The sequence below is a fragment of the Eucalyptus grandis genome, chromosome 6, assembly GCF_016545825.1.
Source record: "Eucalyptus grandis isolate ANBG69807.140 chromosome 6, ASM1654582v1, whole genome shotgun sequence".
Taxonomy (NCBI): Eukaryota; Viridiplantae; Streptophyta; class Magnoliopsida; order Myrtales; family Myrtaceae; genus Eucalyptus; species Eucalyptus grandis.
In genome coordinates, this window is record NC_052617.1 from 49,322,799 (window position 1) to 49,342,159 (window position 19,361).

The 19,361-nt window shown below is 44.3% G+C and overlaps 3 protein-coding genes across 6 annotated transcripts; all 3 read right to left on the reverse strand.

The window, feature by feature from the left end:
• Window positions 1-1,221: 1,221 nt before the first annotated feature.
• LOC104414133 (probable E3 ubiquitin-protein ligase XERICO) lies at window positions 1,222-2,160 on the reverse strand. The gene has a single exon (XM_010025158.3). It carries the CDS (start codon window positions 1,915-1,917, stop codon window positions 1,483-1,485), a length of 435 nt encoding a protein of 144 aa, XP_010023460.2. The 5' UTR covers window positions 1,918-2,160; the 3' UTR covers window positions 1,222-1,482.
• A 376-nt stretch (window positions 2,161-2,536) lies between these two features.
• On the reverse strand, window positions 2,537-7,669 carry LOC104414132. Of its 3 annotated transcripts, none has more exons than XM_010025155.3 (15): window positions 7,313-7,669; window positions 6,043-6,218; window positions 5,841-5,949; window positions 5,617-5,760; window positions 4,864-4,968; window positions 4,440-4,523; window positions 4,234-4,349; window positions 4,040-4,141; window positions 3,846-3,959; window positions 3,715-3,771; window positions 3,531-3,597; window positions 3,367-3,420; window positions 3,207-3,281; window positions 3,043-3,078; window positions 2,537-2,957 (listed from the first exon to the last, which is right to left on the reverse strand). In XM_010025155.3, the coding sequence occupies exons 2-15, from the start codon at window positions 6,087-6,089 to the stop codon at window positions 2,865-2,867; spliced, it is 1,203 nt and encodes a 400-aa protein (XP_010023457.2). In that variant the 5' UTR covers window positions 6,090-6,218; window positions 7,313-7,669; the 3' UTR covers window positions 2,537-2,864. The 3 variants fall into 3 exon arrangements, with proteins under 3 accessions (XP_010023457.2, XP_010023458.2, XP_039171211.1); XM_010025156.3 differs by lacking the exon at window positions 7,313-7,669 and adding an exon at window positions 6,693-6,914; XM_039315277.1 differs by lacking the exon at window positions 7,313-7,669 and having other exon boundaries at window positions 6,043-6,914.
• A 3,787-nt stretch (window positions 7,670-11,456) lies between these two features.
• On the reverse strand, window positions 11,457-17,825 carry LOC104417006 (chloroplast sensor kinase, chloroplastic). 2 transcript variants are annotated; one of them, XM_010028332.3, is made up of 9 exons: window positions 17,256-17,768; window positions 16,961-17,128; window positions 16,576-16,863; window positions 15,699-15,764; window positions 15,552-15,620; window positions 15,384-15,476; window positions 14,540-14,748; window positions 13,445-13,718; window positions 11,457-12,127 (listed from the first exon to the last, which is right to left on the reverse strand). In XM_010028332.3, the coding sequence occupies exons 1-9, from the start codon at window positions 17,751-17,753 to the stop codon at window positions 11,873-11,875; spliced, it is 1,920 nt and encodes a 639-aa protein (XP_010026634.2). In that variant the 5' UTR covers window positions 17,754-17,768; the 3' UTR covers window positions 11,457-11,872. The 2 variants fall into 2 exon arrangements, with proteins under 2 accessions (XP_010026634.2, XP_018717071.2); XM_018861526.2 differs by lacking the exon at window positions 11,457-12,127 and having other exon boundaries at window positions 13,563-13,722; window positions 17,256-17,825.
• Window positions 17,826-19,361: the final 1,536 nt, after the last annotated feature.

Sequence of the window (19,361 nt, forward strand, 5' to 3'; positions counted from 1 at the left end):
TATTATTTTTTATTTTTTTAAAATTGCATCAGCAGTCGCCAGACTCGCCACGATGTAGTAGTTAAAAAGTCAATGAGAAAAGTGGGGTAAATTGCACGCCATCATGCCGGTTGACGAATTCGACAGTAGAATCTCTTAAAAGAAGAACAATGAGCACTTAATTTACGAAAGATTTACATGAACAAAAAGTTCCCCATGCTTTATGGACAGTGGAGAATTTCACGGCTCGGTGGGTGGGCCCCTCGCTCATATGCTCAGAAAATATCTTTTTTCCAATAATTAATTTAAAAAAAAAAAGAAAAAGAGAAAAATAAGAGAGAGAGAGAGAGAGGAGGGAGGACCTGGTGGGGAGCTCGTCCAAGTAGCTGGAAGGAGAAGTACGTTCCAAAATAAGAGTATAAATATAGAGATTAAAGAAGAAGACGGCTGTCGAGTCGTCGACATGGTGTTTGGGGAGGAGAACAAGTGGCCATTCGTGATGCTCAATCGATGCCAAAACCCAACCTAAATCTTTCGTCAGCTTCTGTTTTACTGAACAAAAAAGGGGTTTCTTGAACCATGTTGGTTCCTGCCTCTAGGCAAGTTGGTCACTGCTGTCCCACCGCAATGCAGCGCAGGATCGGCGATCCACCTAATAAGCCAAGGCACGTCCTTCGCAGACTAAACAAAGTAACCCTAGAATCGAGGGCGGACTGGCAAATCGAAACTCGTAACCTCTGGCTGACGAATCAAAATCTTAGACCACTCGACCAACCGTCATGGCGGTGGTAAACATTCATTGGCTTTCGGTTTCTCGCTATTGAGTCCCTTCACATTTCTACTGTTGTCTTAAGTCTCTCTGATTGCTTGCATAAATTTCTATCCCTTTTAGCCATTTTGTTCGTGAATACCAGTGGAGTAGCAGTAGTATGCCGCAAATACCAGGGTAAAACAGTTTGATCTGGAGCAAATATCTGTCGGTTCAGTCTAATCTTCTGCATTTTAGTTTTTAGCAACATTTACATTTCCGGACTCGCAGGTTTTCTGACGTTCTTCTTGCTTCCGAGATCCAGCACACCTCGTCTGAAACGTAAGAACATTTCACGAGGTTAGTACCGTTTCAAGACTCGAGCAAGTCCTGTCTTAGAGGTCGGACCAGAGCGCGAATTCGAGGTCGAGTTCTCGTCAGATTTCCTCGCGCGTTAGTTCAGGGAAGAAAAACACAGGCGAAGTACGCAAAACTTCAAAGTCGAAAACCCCTTCAGCTTCTTATTATGTCCGGCAGCTCTGCCAGAGAAATCCCTACTAATCCTGTCTCGAGACAGTCCGAGGGAAAAAACAGAAGAGGAAACACCAACGTGAAGGGGCAAAAACAAAGGAGAAGAAGCGAAAAAAAAAAAAAACGCAAACGGGAACGCGACGGAGAAGCGAAAACCGCATCACTCGCGCGGGAAAAGAAAAAGGACGTCAGCAATCTCTCTGTGTCGTAAAACCCTTTCTTCTTCAGAGAACGGAGCGACAGAGAGGGCAGGTCCGGTGGCCGTTGTCGAACCACCTGGCGAGGCACTCCCGGTGGAAGAAATGCTTGCAGTCGAGCTCGCTCACCTCCTCCTCCGCCTCGAACCGGCACAGGCACACGCAGCAGGAGCCGCCGCACTCGCTCCCCGCCGGCGTCTCGAACCGCCTGACGCGGACCCTCCTCCTCCTCCTCCTCCTCCGCGCCGCTCCTCCTCCTCCTCCCCCTCGCCGCCGCCGCCGCGAGAGGGGGCGCGGGGTCCCGGCTTCCGCCGCGGCCGAGGCCGAGGCCGCGACGCCGCCGGCGATGGCGTCGAGGAGGTACCTCCAGGTGCTCTTGACGTGCGACACCGAGAGGGCCGCGTTCATCACGAGCAGAGGCAGTAGCCCTTCCGCCGCCACCGGAAAGCTCGACAGCCCCATTGACGTTCTCTTGCTGCTGCTGCTGCTTCTTCTTCTTCTTCTTCTTCTTCTTGGTTTCTTCAGTGGAGGCGAGAGGACCAGGTTTTGACGCTGCGACGACGCCCGATGGGGGGGAAGCAGATGAACTCGCCACCGCGCATAAATGGCTGCGGCTCCCGACCGCGACGGATGGCTCGGCGCGCGACACGTGGCGACACGTGTGAGGCCGGGAAACGGTAGTGGGGTGTACTCGGTTCCTAGGGCAAGGGAAGGGCGTTGGCCCCCCCCGGAAAACCGTGGGCGCGCGTTTCGGCCATGATAGTTACGGCGGACGGTGCGCGACACGTGGCCCTCTTTGTCAGCAGGAGGAGGGCCAATGGGGAGGCGCCACTTGGCGGGTCGCGAATTTGTTTATTGAGCGGAAGCTTCTTGATTTCCCGGTAAACATTATCTAAATCATGATAAGATGCGACTTATCTCTCTGATTTTATGAGATTATGAGGTGTCGGGTTCAATCGAGTGCTCGAAAAAGAGTCGCGCAGTGAATAATTTGGACAGTACAATCTTATACCATGGAGAATTGGGTTCGTGTGGTCCGGCCCCGGCTTAAGGAGAACTTCTTAGATATCCGTCGATCGATGTGCCTCGAGAAATTTCGATTATTGGAATCGTAAACAGGTGTATCACCTTGCGATGGATCAGCCAGTGTTTTTGAAACTTCTGATAACATCTTTATTACAGCTCCAAAGGAAATTGGCATGCTGAGAGCTCTCTATAAAAACAGGGAACTGAATTCTGTAATTTTAACGATGTGAGGCTGTTTATGCTGAGTAATGCTATGGTACAAGGACAATCATAATTACCGAGGATCCTAAGAAATTTGAGGTTTCTGGTGTGTGTAACTTTGGTATCTGCAGAACATTCTGCTGCTGCAATGTGCGCTACCGTGTCTTTTAGTTTGGGGAGGATCACGGACCGCCGTTTGCCCGTTCTTGAGCGATTTCGGCGTCTCTCAATCGGCTGTTGAACATCGCCCACTCTTTCCCGCATCTGTCCCTCACCTGCAATTGCGAGCCATCGAAGCACAAGGCAGGTGAATTCGAATGGTCCGAAGCGTAAGTTCAGGAGGATTTAGAACTGACTTACCCCTTGCCATGGAGCCGATCCATTTCGTGATTCGCCCTGCGAAACGATCCCCGCAAAGCAAATTGTATCAGCTCAATGAGAAGAAAGAACATGGTAATGCTGGCTTTCCTAAGAAGACCGCTAGTGAAGGGGCAATGCAGTGACTGCTGTGTTTTTTCGCTTACCTGGTTACCCAACGAAGGAAATGACTGATGCACGATCCACTGAGCGTCGACTACTCCTATCTTCTCATGCGCAGGCTGTTCAAATAGAGATTGTGAAGATTATGCTATGTAAGGATAACAGACGATGTCGAAATTGTGAGTAGTATAGGCACAGCCTCACCTCTACACATTTCCTCAGGGCAAGGTCAAAACCCCATCCATGTACCAAGTCATTCTGTAGATTCCCAGATAAAATAAAATACACATTTCAGTAAAGAAGGTGCTTCTCTCGCCGCCTTTTTTTTTTTCTTCCTGTTTTTGGTGCAGTATGGTTGGATGTCATACCTGAAGCAAATACCATATGCAGCGCCATGCCTCTCTTGTGAAAACCGGAGCCATGATCTCAACAAACCTGCGTAAGCGGAGCATGACAGTCCATATTTTCCCATCAGGGCGGCGCAAGAACGAAGTAGAAGAGACGTAAACTGCAGCAAGCAAAAATGAAGTTGACGATCTAAGTGGTACATACGCTGCACATGGGGGCAGATGTGGGTCACGACATCTGCCTGGTCGTTCTTCTACTTTCCTGATTGAAACGCAACATTAGTTGATTGCCTCGGAATTACAGATGATTATTTCTGGAGGCCTCATCAGACTTACTTGTGAACTTCACTACCATTTATTCTTTTAGTCATCAACCAGTTCAACTTCCTGTCAGGTTCCAGGCCAGGCTGTGATATCTCCAAGCCATGCTTCCTCACCAATTTTAGATACCTGGATTTGCCATGTTTAGCACAGGTAAGACCAATTAATATAACTTAGTCATATACAAAGAAGCCATATTCTGTACTCACTCCTCTGCATCAAAATGCTCAACTCCTAGGTCTTCATCCCATATAAATATGTACTCGTAAGGAGCCACGATGTCAGGATGTAAGAACCTCTTGGCGTACCACCTAGGCCAAAATAAACAGGCAGTTGAAGACATAGGATCTGTAGAAAGATCATCAAATTCAATCTCAACAATGAAAAGAACAGCGCTTCCTACCATTTTGTCTGCTTTGGAACACTCACATGTATGGCTCGCTTGGCCCACTCGAACTCATTCCATTCTGTTGTTCGCCCGTCGTAATGAAACAGAAGAATGGTGAAGTTCTCTGAAAACTGATGGGAGAAGTAGAGATATCGAGCTTATGAACTTGGATATAAATACATACGGAAAATGCACATGCGCATAACCAAGAGGGCTCTCACCTTTTTGACTACTGCATCAATATTATTTCTTTGGTTATAACCAACAGTGAAGGTTACCAGATACCTCTGTTTGAAAGTCAAGTCCTGCACAGAGCAATTTCACCAAAAGATCAAATTCAACATAGTGTTAGCCATCTTTGATACATCAGCCAGACATATCTCAGTGGCTCGGAAGTACTACTAAATTGTGGCGAAGTTCTAATTAGTAACTTCACAAGAAGTAACATCCAAGCTTTTCCATTGATGAAGATGCTAAAGCAGATCATTGATAATTCTCCAGCTGCGTCTTCTACTTTAGCGCTAGAAACATTTGTACTCTCCTCTTAAAAAAGGGTTCTTTCTATGCAAAATATTCTTGAAGAATATCCAGATGCTTAGTCTGCAAATTTGGGCTGCTAGCTACCTTGCATGCTAGAATGCTTACCTCTTTGGGGTCTCCAAACAATCTACGCAAGTAAAAATCTGATTCAGCAGCTATTATTCCCGGTGGCAATCTTTCTGCACCTCTTGGCTTTGATTGGACCAAAATCTGCAGTAGATCAGGAGCAAAACTTCAATTTAATCGAAAAAAGTTTAAACCGGGCTATAACACTGGGATGACAAGGGCTGATCTATGGTGAAAGACCCCCAGCTCTATGCATTGTGCAAATGAATATGCTCCCACAAGAGTAAGCAGCATTTACAGTCAGCAACAAAATGCTCCTCTACTGTCTTATCAATTCCTGGGAACTACAAAGATCTATTGCTAGAAGAAGGGAAATTGACAGATCGGTAACCCTGCCACTAGCAAAATGCAAAAGACGCTGATATTTGTTTGAACCATGAAATACCCATCAAAATAGGATAGATTCACTTTAGCCATGGGCACTATGTAGATTATGACAAGGAAATCGGAACAAGGATAAATTACACGAGCCGATTGGGTTCTCGGCAATGGCATGGCATGAGTTTAGACTCTGTAGAATCCATCTAAGTCAACAATCATAAGATGAAGTGTTCAACCTCTTCCTACAAAGAAGAAAACTACTTTTACGATGGACCAATGGCTTTTTTTCACTCTTAAACATTCGTCCACTACCTTACTAGAGCTTGATAAATCAGATAAACGAATTCCACGATCCAAACGTAATGAGGACAGAGCAGTGATCACTGAAGTTAGAGAAGGGAAAAAATGCACCTTGGAAGTGTCGTTCACTTTCGGAGCTTCAGTTGAGCTGCTGTTGCAGCCATTCTCAGAAGAAACTTGAGTCAAGGGCCTCAATTGTTGGTTATCATGTTTGGAAAGATCAGAGATGGGAAGAAGGCTGGATGAAAGGGTAAACTGCCAATTTGGACATGGAAATTTCTTTACAAAATATAGTTAATTGGAACTACTACTAAAAGCAGTGATCAATCACATACCTTATTTAATGACCACAACGGAAACGATAGTCCTAAGAAGAAACCGAAAAAGATTCCAATCAAAGTTGTTATTATACCCCTCGTTCCACCGTGCTTTGTACCGCCTGCACTGCAGCCAAAGAAGGCAAAGGCACAATCCTTGACTTAAGCCACTCTTACGACTACAAAAGTGAGAATAGAGAAAGCACCAAAAGTTTGTAACCTGTGTGAAAAGTTCCCCATTTTCTTTGCACTCTTCCCAGAAAGCATTCGAGAAATAAGCTAGTAAGCTACAGGGTTTTGGAAGAACTCTTCTGCTCTTGTCAGCAGATTTGGAGTTCCCTAGTTCTCAAATCTGCAGTGGTACATAAAGTTGCTTGTGGAATGTGTACAGGGGACCTGATATGACACAGCAATTAAAACTGGCAAGTTAGATTGAAGGGTTCACATACTTTAACAAAGTACAGAACAGCATAAGTTCAACAGAGCTTATGGTTTGAAACTTGAAAAAGCAGAGTCACTCATGCAGACTGTGACAGAGATGTTATAGCAGTGACATCATAAGATCATATTACAACCTAAACCTACTCAGGCTGCATTAATTCATCAAAAGCATACAAGAACATGCACAAAAGCGAAGCAAAGGAAAGATTAAGCAGATGACAAGTTGCCTTAAAGACCCCTTGCCCAATTCACGCCAGCATCTCTACTCCGATGCGCTTTAAGGCGTTCCCACTTCATTCGAATAAGAAATTGTCTCCCTCTCCCTCTTGTCCTTCAACCCCACTTAAAGCTAAAGATTTATCCCATAATGCAGAAGGGGAAAATGTAAAGCTCAAGAATTCAGATTTCCCATCGACACTCATCACTCACACCAGAAGCGAAACGACTTCTCTTAGAGATCTGCACGAGTGATTGAAGGAGCAAGCAATCATGTGCTCGAAAAGTTTGCTTTTATGAACAAGCAAACATGTGCCTTTGATCCTTTTTTGACCTTGGCAATTGAACCCTCTTCAGCCCTTCCGGGTTCCGATCCAGAAATAAGTTGACTCCAACTGAAGGCAACCGCGTGCCACTTTTCAAGACGAAATTTCTGCAGCCAATATAATAATGCCATATCCCCTGAATTGAATCCCGATTTATTGCCGCTCATGCAAACACGTAACCCTTGCGTCCAACTGAAGACAATGAGCTCAAAAACGTCCCACTTGCATCGAGCCTAAGCACGAAGTTAGCTCTGAACAGCAAAACCCAATAATTTTAACGTATCTACGACAGCATAAATGAACCCGGATCGCGGACGTGATTTCGTGACAACAATCACTAAGTAAGCACACGAATGAATTGATCCGCATGCTTCCAGCAGACGAACTTCAAACGTGCTAAACTTAGCTAAACCGACGACATGGGCAGCCGAATTTTAGCTCCAAAAGTTTACTTTCACACAGCTCATCCAATACTAGAACACATCTTTCGGAAAAAGAAAAAATCACCATCAACGCCTCGTTCTCGTGTCGTGAAGACGTGGAAGACCTCCGGCTCAAGGGTCGCGATCCCGACCTCGTCTCGACGACGTTCCTCGGGAACAAGACTGGAGCGGCGGCTGCATGGAGCAATCAAGAAACCGCCGTTCGCCGGCAAAACAGCGGTCCCTCAGCTTCTGAGGAGCCGGACGACGATACTGTGCTCGGGAGAGAGCAAAGATGCGAATCTAACGAGGACTGAGTAGGAGGAAGGACTCTGTTCGATGGCGGGATGCGACGGGAAAGAACGTCGGATTCGGCGTTCGTTGTTTTTCCTTGACGAGCTTCGAGACGGACGAGGGAGGCGATGGGAAGGGAAACGAATTTAACTGAACGGGCGATGCAGATGCATGGCATTGAATGGCGACTGCATGCGTTGAAAAGGTTAGGCATGCATTGAATGGCGATGCATGGCGTTCAATCAAGTCACTCGGTTAATTAATCACCTAATATGCACATGATTTTCTTTTCGGTTTTCCTTTTCTTCTCGTTTCGCCTTAAGAGTCCTAAACCTATCAACGTTTCTCGAATATAATCCATCCGGTCAATATAGATTGGAAAACACTAGAGTGAGGATCTAATTAGCCCGTGCCAGCATTAACGATTTTTGTATTTTTTCTTTCTTTTTTTTCCCCTTATTATATGTTCATATTTTGCCTCGGTCGGTGGGTGGCCTGGGCCTCGGCTGTACCTTTTCATGATTGAACCATGTGTCCCTCAATCTATTTCCGAGCCAGATCCAAAGCTCCAAAATCAAATGGATTTGACGGGAATACAAGTGAAATCTTATGGCAGTGAAAGTACACGTACCAACCATTGTGCTTGGCTGCCAAACTTTGACCACCGTCGTTTTGGTTTTGGTCTTTGTCTTCCCACTTCCCTTTTGCCGAATCCAAATGGCTTCCCCAATGTTGGGTCTGGTACCAAACTTTGCTCCTCCCGTGAAAATTGCACATTTAAGATGTTTGTGTGTTTCGACGTCACGGACTAGAGGCGCCCGACCATGAAATTACGACTCGCCGATGAAATCAGTTTGCTCGGCGGCGTGCGCAGCCACGGATTCTCATCGAATGCCTGAACGGGGCAGCTAACCGATCGACATAAGTGCTGCGTCATTCAGTAAATCGATTTAGTGCTTAGTTAGGGTATCGACTGGAATCCCCACTTGCGTCCGACTTGGTTCATCAGATTTACTCGTGGGCCTTACTTAACACGGAACTTCCGTGCGATAAGGGGAAGAAGAAAGGGTTGGTCATCAGATTTTGTGCACATGGTATGAGAAGTCATTCCATGTACCATGTCCCAAACCCTCCTGGCACGGCATCTTCCCGGGTGGCGAAATCAGGCTGATCTGGTCATGTACTCATCATGGCCTGTACCAGAATGTAAGAGGAAAAGCTTTCTGTCTTTCTAAAACTTTGATTTATTCGCGGGAATTTATGAGGAGAAGTACCTAAATTGAGAGGATTGGTAAACCTAGGACCGAAACAAAGCGTTGACTTTGCGTTCGCAAAAGCAAATTTGTATTGAGTTTAGCAAGTCTTGCGTGGACTTGACCGAGAGAGAATTGGCATTGGGCTAATTGCATTTTGCACCCGTCAGCTTTGGAGATGTCTCGTTTTGATCCCCATAAAATATAATCTATCTCCAATCGATCGCATCGTTTGTTCTTTTTCTCGGGTTGGCTTAAAATCACGATTGAGGGCCAATATAAAACATAGAGGATCGAATCTTGCATATCTAGAAAGTTTAAAGACTCGATCGAGCAAATAAAATTTAGAGGACCAAAATTGCTCGACTGCGGAATCTGAAGGACTAAAAAAATCTGTACTTTAAATCTCAAAAGGTCGGGATGCGTGGAAAAGGAGGCGTGAAAAGTAATTTTCTTAAAAGTTGAAGGTTTGGCAGCTAAATGGAAAATGGATCTCTATACCTTTAAAATAGAGCTCCCAAACAATGAAAAAATTGTAATTCTCACCCGAATTTCGTCATCCACTTTTCATTTTGGCCCCCCTCGCCCACTTCCCAAACCCAGTAGAAGGGTCAAAAGTTTGGCAGTTTCTGTTTCCGCAATGCAAAGAAGAGAAACATTTCTTTTGGCTGCACATTCAAAGTTAGGCCCCGCGATCGGCGCATCCACGAGATGCACTCCTCTTAGCGAAATTGGCGCGCATTGGACTTTGACTTGACCATTCTCTCCTCTCTTTTTTTTTTCTAAAGGCCAAAAGGGTTGACTTCGATTTGGACGGTCTATCGTCCTCCTCGAGCAATTGGAGCGCGATGATCGCCGCACGTCGAGTTCGAACCCGGGCTTTATTGTCCGTCCAGTTTGCGCCTTTGACTTCGCATATGAAGCGATCCAATGTCTTGCCAAAGGCTCACAATGTCGGACTTGAAAACCTTGCTCATTATAGCCAATTTGCTTTGCGCCAAAGAGCGCACAGGCTTTTCCGTGCAAAATTAATCGATTACAGATCCCGCTGCACTCAGCAGAGGCAAAGTCGTGGGTCGGGCTCAGCTTGAGCCAAATATCTTCCATGCGAAGAGTGTAAAATTCCCCACATCTTCGCTGGGAATAACACTGCAGGTTTCTCAACATCGACATCCACTCGTTATCGCGTAATTGTGTCACAAAATGCTATGAGACGGAGAATTCATTCAAAAGCCAATACCACAACCTGCCCTTCTTTACGCCCACTCGCGCGACCTTACAGCTAAGATATCACGGCCCCACGCGCGACCTTTATCGGGATTTTACATATCACTTCACCCACCTGCACCTCTAATAGGTGTCATATCACGGTCCCACTGAGCACTCCACCTTTATCGTGGGCATATCACGCCTCACTAGGCGCGACCCTAACAGGCATATCACGGCCACCGCCTATCAATTTCCCAATACACTTAGGATTTTATAAAGAATCCCTATATATTATAAAATCACACTCAATTTACCACAACCAATCATCAATATCAAATTTTAAATGCACAAAGAAATGATCTAAGATTTAAATTCTCATAGCCAGATTCAAAATTAATTAAATAATAATATCCATATTTTTCACAATCCATACTCAATTTATAATATCCAATCATCAATTTCAAAATCTGACTACAAAGAAAGCGATCGGCACGAAATTCCGAGCAACCTTGGGATCAAAAATAATTTTTCCGTTTTCTTTTTTTTTTTTTTTATAACACACAATATTTTAATAATTTCCTGAAATATAATATAATATTATAAATTCCAGAATTCGAAATCATTAAATAATTCAAAAATAAAACCCTATTATGTCACATCAAGGCTTTATATTAAAATAAACATACTTAACTTTAAACTAAACACACTTTAACTTAATTAAACATCCTAATCTAATCATCAACCAAATAAACTAATCTAACCACCTAAACTTGCTTAACTTAGACTAAGCACACTTAGGGCATCATTAACCGTCTAATCAAGGTTTAGTGAGTTAAACTCACTGGATTAGTGAGCCGAGTGAATCAAAACGACGAGGATGACGCGAGATCGACTTTCTCAAGGCGGGCCGAGCATCCGGCTTGGAAAGGCGGCCAAAACGGGCCAAACGTCCGCCGCCATACCCATTTTCTACAACTACCGATTTGGGGCGGAGGAGGCGGTTCCGGCGCTTCTGGAATGGGCGGTGGAGGCGGCGGCAGCCGTGGCGGGTGAGGCGGCAGCCCGGCGAGACTCCCGGCGACCCTAGCGACGGCGACCGCGGCTGGACGGAGGGGAAGGAGCTCGGGGCCGGGCGAGTAGGGCGGAGCAGCGCGCGACGGCTGTCCGGCGAAGTGACACGCGGGCGCATGAGCTTTGCGCACGGACGACGGCGGCGGCGGCGGCGAGCGGCTCCGGCGACGAGCGAACCGGCGGCCAAGCGAGCGATCGGGCGAAGAGGGCGGTGTCGGGCGATCGGCTTGGTTGGTCCGGTCGGTCTCTCCCTCCTTCCCTCTCTCTCTCCTTCCCAAGGCTGAAGATGATGGTGATGGCCCCTTTTTTGAGATTAAATCTCCACCCTCCACTTGTCAAGCCCTCAATCCTCGTTTCAATCAGCATAACATCTTCCACTATCTCCTCTCCCACAACATAGAATTCATTCAAAAGCCAATACCACAACCTGCCCTTCTTTAATATTAGTAGTTCTCACATCATGACAACCGACAACCAAGCTTCGACCACCTCGATAGATAACAATGGTGGCAGAGCGATTTCGACTTTCTAGTTTCGCAGAACTGGTACAGACGTAAACTTGCTCAATACATCACCTTCTTTGAATTTCACATCACTATCTACCACGTATGCTGTATGATCTATGGGTTTCTGATTGATCGGAGAGCTGTGAATCTCCTACATAGCATGTTTATTATGCAAGTTTGTCACGGCCTATATCAGAACAAGACTAAAACCCTCTGTACAGGACCTCCCACGTATTTCAGAAGTGGGAAGTAGTTGAAAGGCGAAACCTGCCATATCGGTTACTAATATTGAGAGAGACCGATTCATTCTTGCTAAACTTCCTGCGCAGGGCTTTCTGGATGGGATACAGATGCAAAAGAGGGAAGCCATAGCTCAATGCGAGTTCCACCAGCACCAAGGGCAGCATCTGGGGTCCGTGGTGATATCACGCGGACCACACAGCCGTAGCTCTCGAGTATCTCACGAGCAACGGTGAGCCCCGCTACAAAGTTCCATGTCATGTTGTCTTCAACCATATCTTTGGAGAAAAGATCTGACCCAAATGGTGTCAGTGAGTGCATTTGTGTCTGTAGGCAAACACAAAAAGGAAGAAAACAAGTATTAGACAGCCTAAATTGAAGGTATAAACCCACGGAAAGCAATTGAGTGAGCAACGGCGATTTATTCATTATCGACAGTATAAATTGTGGTACAAACCCAGGAAAAAAAAAAGAGTGATTCCTTGATTTCATGCGAGTATTTACCAGATGTCCTTACTCCCATCTCTACAGATTGCATGCAAGATCCTACTGTGCAAAATTGTCCAGACTAGCATCTCACTATCTATTTCCATCCAGGGTCTCTTTTAAAATATATTTTTAATATACCTAATACCACCAGAACTCTTATGTAACAATAGATTTGATGCTTCTGTCGTGCCTCAATTCAATTAGTGAAATATTAGCACAATACACCTGATAACACAGTAAAAACTATTAAATCCTGCATATCACTCCCAAACCCAAATCATAGAAACATCTCTTTCTTTACCAAGAATGCACGCTTAAGGAAGGCTTTCCATGTATTACTAACATACGTCCACTTGCACTATGTCCCAGCCACCTCTTTCTGATCAACAATAACAATCCCGTAGTCAATTCTTCAGTTTCAGATACTACTAACCAAAACTAATTAACATCAAACCCAACATCTTAAGCTCCCAACATCTTAAACTATGGCATAAAAGGAGACACCATCAATATAAGGCCCAGACAAACCCCACAGACCAGATATGAGATGCTTTAGTATCTTCTCTCATGTGCAGATTGGATGGAAAGAGAAAAGAACCCCACTTCAATGAAATATTAAATGAGGGTATAAAGAGTTAAGGGGCCACTTGCTTGAAGGAAAATCGTTTTTGGAAAATTTTTCCAACCTTCCGGTGTTTGGATGATGGAAAAACTAATAGATCATAGAAAACATTTTCCACAGACTGAAAACAACAAATTTAGATTGGGGGAAAATGTCTTCCCCTTTTGGCAGGAAAGGAATCACTTTCCCTTAGTCACCAAACAAATTAAAACTATCTTTCTTGAAAATTATATTCAAGGAAAAATTAATTTATCATGAAGTTTTCGGTAAAACAAACACACCGTAAAACTTGCCTTTTATACTTTGTTAGACTGTCAGACTAACATATTTAAGCTATAAGGTTCAAAGGGATTATATGAAAACAGACCTAAATAAACTACTAAACGAGTGATGAAATTATTAATATAGAACAGAGCTAGTAATATTTGTAACAATTAAGCTCTAACCACATACCTCTATACAAGCCAAAACCAGAAATTCGATGAGCTATTCACAAATTGAGATAAGAAATGGTAAGAACTCTTTGCACATACCATGTAATGCATATCGGGCCCATCATCATCAATTACCACGAGAGCACCACCTGCTGGTGCTCCTGTTAACACTATTTCAACCTTTCCCCCAACATGCGTACGCAACAATGCACCCTCGATCAAGTTGCTCAGAGCCTGGCGGAAAGCAGGTTCTTCTATGGCAACTTGCAAGGGTTGTGAAAGTTCACTTAGCTCTACCACACGTTGCTGATTACGGGCAAGAGGTCTTATGGCACCAACGAGGTCCGAGAGCACATCAGAAACATTGCACGGTCTTCCTGACAAGAAGAAAGGGCATTAGGGGATAATCAGGTGGATTAACGTAAAATGAGAAAATGAGATAATTCCATGAGAAAGCACTGTACAAAGATTTATCCATTTCGATTATTTCCATTGAAACATTGAATTTCTGCAAAAGTAATGAAATCACGAGCTCTGTTGCTAGAGCACCTCCACACTTAATCAACAACTTTAAGATGTCATGATGAAAGTGGTCAAGTTTCCTTTAAATAGTTGAATGTCACTAAAAAGCAACGAGTATCTTTCCCATCTTGTGCAAGAGTCCAATTTCAGTTCTCTCAGCCATGCTCTTACGAAAATTAGTAACCAGACTTGTAACTTGTAAGGTCCGGTGGTATCAAGTTATCAGGTTGACATATATATATATATATGCTCTCTGAGTGTCATTCTAAAAAAAATAGAGAAGGTGGTGATCAGTGTACATCCAGAAGTACTAATGCACATAAATCAAATTAAGGAAAGCACAACCTAATATAAGAAATTGTAACTGTAACTAGTGTTGCTTCTTGATGCACATATAGAAATTCATTGCCTTAGAATAGTAAAATCTTCATCCAAGAACACATTTGTCAGCTCGAATCATCGCCTATGAAAGGTAAAAGCCATAAATGAAGTTACTTACTGATAGTTAGTTACATATATTCATATGTAGGTCTAAAGCTAGCCTGTTATAGCATTACTAGCAGAAGAGATGCAAGTGATGAACAGAAACTACAGTATTCACATATAAAAAGCAAGAAGAAATTGCTCTCAGAATAATGGAAGCATCTGGTCCAGCTTAAGGAATATAATTACCTGATTCCATGTTGTTGAAGAGGTGCAAGAGCAAGAGGTGGCGTTGGCAACTCTAAATCTTTCACAGCAGAATTCTGAGAGAACTGATCACCTTTTGAAAATTTGCTTTGAATATTATCAGTCAATTGAGACCTTCCAGAACCAGGATGGGCATAGGTTGAGTTGTGCACTTTCTTTAATGTTTCTTCATTGTACCGCATTATGTTAGCCTGAGAAATATCAAATGAAAAGAGTCAGATCTATTGCCAGCTATATGAATTGTTAGGCTGACAGTCTCTGCAATACCAACAGAACATGAATAGCTAAGTTTTGTCTATTTGTAAAATTGTAACGGTAACTTTGAACTGCAGATTTTGTAGAGGTCAGCTACATTAACAGAAAGGGCACATCTCTTACTGCATACAAAAAGATTGACAGAGTTAAATGACTTTTGACTCTACCAAAGTGGAAAGCACTGGTGACTGAGGGTGCTGAAGGTTGGCAAAATTGATCAACAGATACATCTGTAGAAGTAGATAAGTCTATAATAGAAGAAGCATATCATGCTTCACCAAGAAGTGTTCTAACATGGTTAGAGAACAGGAAAAAAAAACCTTAAACATATACAAAGGCTTGCAAATGCCATATTAATCAACTCCATCCACCTTTTACTACATTTTGTCCTCCATGAGAAACTTATATGCGTCACAGAGATGTCAATGAGCAAGCACGTGCGAGCAACTCCACTCTACATGATCACTGTGACCTACTACTAAACAGCAGTGGTCTATATCAAGAGATGAAACCTAAATGACAATTCTGTGTCCAGAAAAAGGACAACTGTCAAAGGAAATGATGTGTGCACCTTTGTAAAGTATACTGCATCCTGAAGTTGTTGAAGAGTATCTCGCATTCGATCACCTTGCACCAAGATGTCTTCAACAATGTCATGGGAAATCTGCAACCATATGTCTTTTAGATGTAGAATTTCAGGCCAGAAAGGGGGGAAAAGAAAGAAGTGAAATACACAAACCTCACTTCGTTTCATGTGCAGAGACAGCATTTTTGTCAAACTTCGAATGCTCGACAGAGGACCACGAATCTGTGTAAACTTTCAAACATTACATTTCTTAACAATCACTTCAAGTAACACATGCTGATGCCAGATGATCCTTCTTACCTGCTCCACTAAGTTGCTCATCCGGACGTTATTTTGCCAGGAAGATTGCTGGAGCAACATTGCCTTCTGTTGGGCAACAAATGCAAGCAGGAGCAACTCAGTTGAACAGCACACAATAAGGACTAGTTCAATTTAAATATGCAGGAAGTAAAGTCAGAGCTACAGTGAGGCAAGCTGATCACATGTTATGCATACAAGCAACCAACAAGCTGTTCAGGTATATGAAGGGCAAATAGCAGGTGATTATATCTACCAAAATAAAAGGGCATTAATAGTAAAGCTCCTGATAAATACCAGATTACAAACAGGTCAAGCTTTTAGCATATTCTCCATGGAGGATATATCTTATCCAAACACCCTAATTAAGAGTGCGATATAGCATGACTAACATGTAAATCACAGGATTCCACTGGAAAATGAAGCATGACAACCTAAAAATATGACTGCCTAGTGAAAAAAGTGCAATGATCTAATCTAGGTAGCAGAAAATGCTGTAAATCCCCTCTAGATATCCACGGAGCAACTAAAAATCAAATTGCTCCCTGCACAGACCATGCATGCCTATGCAGCTACGGTGGATTATGCAATACAGAAGTAGATGCTGTTTTACCAAAGTAGTGACTGAAGCATATTATAAAAAAAAATGGCCCAAAATATAGAAAATAATATAATCAAAAAAAAAATTTGTCAAAAGGATTGGTGTCACTCATGATTAACAGTCGTTGCCACAGCAGACTAGACAACTAACCCACATCCCTGGAGTCCAGATTCGGCATGCACTTTCTTTATGCAATATACATAGAAACAGGACACATAGAATCCATATGTATCCAGTTACAAAAGAGAGCGGCAAACCGGCTTAGCTGAACAGTTGTACCTGATCCATGACATAGGCCATTGCAATAGAACGGGAGATGTTGACAGCAATTGATCTCTGCTCAGGGCTCAACTGGCGCATTCCGACCTTCATATCCTTTACACTCGGAGTATCCCTCATTTTCAATTCATGTCCCAAAGGCGGCAATGCATACACGTCCTCCGGAGATAGCGAATGCAAAGTATCCTGCTCTTCCATCATAGGAAACTCGGCAACCAAGAATCCGACTACAAAAGGGTGCTTCACCATCGGAAATACCACCGCCCGAGACTCCGGTATCTCTTCAACCTACAAGGTAATCCACTAACTAACTTCCAGCCCCTAAAAAGAAAGAAATTGGAGCAAATGGCAATAAAAGGACTGAGCAACAAAAATGATCATTTACTTGTTGGTTAGAAAGTGCGGCTTCAGCAACGCGCAATCCAGTTGCAACGTTGAAATTTCCAACCAAAATAACAATGTCAGACTCATTCGCGTTGGATTCCGGATGAGCAGCGACGCGGCGCAGCTCTAGGCGGTCCATCACATAACTACCAGCCGGCCTCACATAGACCTGCTCCAATTCGAATCGAACACTCCTCATTAACATTGAAAAACTCATCGATTCAACGACAACGATCTCGACTTTCTAAGCAAAACCGGAAGCAGAAAAAAAGGCTCAAAAGCTCCGAGGAACGGACCGAGAGGAGAGCATCGGGATGGACGATCCGGCGGAAGAGGTCGAGCTGCTCGAGGCAGAGCCGCTGGAAGTCGGGGCTCGGGAGCACCAGGCCGCCCCTCTGGTCCTGCTCCACCCGCTGCGCGAACTCCACCGGCGAGCTCGAGGCCCTGCGGATGGCGGACGCGACGGCGGAGGCGGAGGGCAGGAGCGGCCGCTCCGCGTCGCCGGGCGGGGGCGCCGTGGGCCACGCGGCGGAGGGATCCGGAGCCGGGGGCGGGGCGGCGCCGGCGCCGGCGAGGGGGACGGGCCTGGGGGAGGGCGAGCTCGGGGAGAGGGAGCGGCATTTGCAGGCGGAGGCGTGGGGCTTGGGGGCCGGGGAGGTCAGGAAGCAGAAGAGGAGGAGGTTGCCGGAGGCGGCGGTGGCGGAGGCGGAGGCGGAGGCGGAGGCGGCGGCGGGGGCGGAGGCGGTGGCGGTGGAGAGGAGGTTTTGGGGAGAGAGTGAGGAGGAGAAGAGCATTGTAGTGGCGGTTGTAGAGAGAGAGAGTGATGGAAAAAGAGGACGATGGCTTTCGGTTTTGGAGCTGCAATCTGAGCCATATGGCTGGAGGCGGAGCTCTGCCACGTGGCACTTTTCTGTGCCCTCATAAATTTTGGGAGGAATTTCGTGATTAAAAAAAAAAACAAAATTATTTTTTGTGGGTGTTTAGAATTGAGCTTTCCGACAAAAAAGAAGAAGGAATTAAACTTAATAATTATAAAGTTCGGTCAATATTTAAAATGTCATCTAAATATATATATATATACATATACTACGTATATCTAAGTATTAATATTCGTATCCTTTTTATAGGTTCAAGTGTTTAGGTCTTAAAAGGAAAATCAAAGTGCATCGGTTACAAGATGTTAGATCAAGTAAAAAGTCAAAAATAAAATTTTGCGTCCATGTTCTTCTTAGAGATTTTATTTTGCATTTATCCACATCTATTTGTAATTAAAATTTCAATATTATGTTGCCAAATCACTATCTTGTAAGCTTAAGACGGCCCAACCACTGCGATCTCGCCCTACTTAGGGCCACTTCTTCCAACACGGGAAGAGGGAGGTGAGTTCAAATCCCCACATTCTCGAAATGGGGTGTGGGCAGAACGTGGTTTCGGGTGGATTTCGACTCACCCCTACTGCGGTAGGGAGGAATGGGGTGGGACGCGTAAAGTTTGAAAAGTGGGTTTCGACTCCCACGCCCGTTCGTTCAAGAGTAGGGTAAGAAATGAGCCGAGCCTGTAGACATAGAGTAGGATTGACAAAAAAAGAAAAAGCTTAAGATGGCCCCTATATATAAAAAGTGTCACACCCTGAACCCCGAGCACGTGTACGTCCCTCGATGGTTGACTGAAATGCGACATTCTCAGAACGAGTCGCTTACTCTTTCTTTTTATGCACAATTAAACACATGCAGAAGTGAATTAAATAAACACTTTGGCAACCATCAAACATGGGGATAGTAAAACACAGGCCAATGCTCTTTCACAAAACTCACTTCATTAACCTAAGGATTCATATTAACAAGTATATGTCCAAAAGAAAACCCTAAGCCACCTACGCTCCGTACCCTCTAACCTTGGGCTTCGAGTTCACCATCTAAGGACCTGAAAAATGGTTAATCACGACGGACTGAGATAAAATCTTAGTGAGTCAATACCTTAAACTCCAATTAGGATGTTAATTCACTTACCAGCCTAAACATGCATCACACACAAACTTATCTCGTCTCAACATCTCCCTGCATATTAGTACACCACATCTATTATATGCATACATCAAACGTATTCAATAACTGGAAAACCTCAATTTATCTTTCAGACAATCACAAGGGTCCTGATTATAAGACAAAATCGTTATAACAGGTCCCATTCCGTGCCACACAATTTTGCCCCATAATTATGCGCAAATATCTCAATCACTCAGACGTGTCCTAGTTATTTACGACCCAACGGCTACGGCCAACTCATCAGTCGGCAGTCATTCGACATAATCGGGCGTTATTCTGCTTTGTTGGGCACGGCAATGTCTAGAACCCCTGCCTAGACGGTATCCCAAAAAAGGGCATCGGTTCGGCCTCAACCGG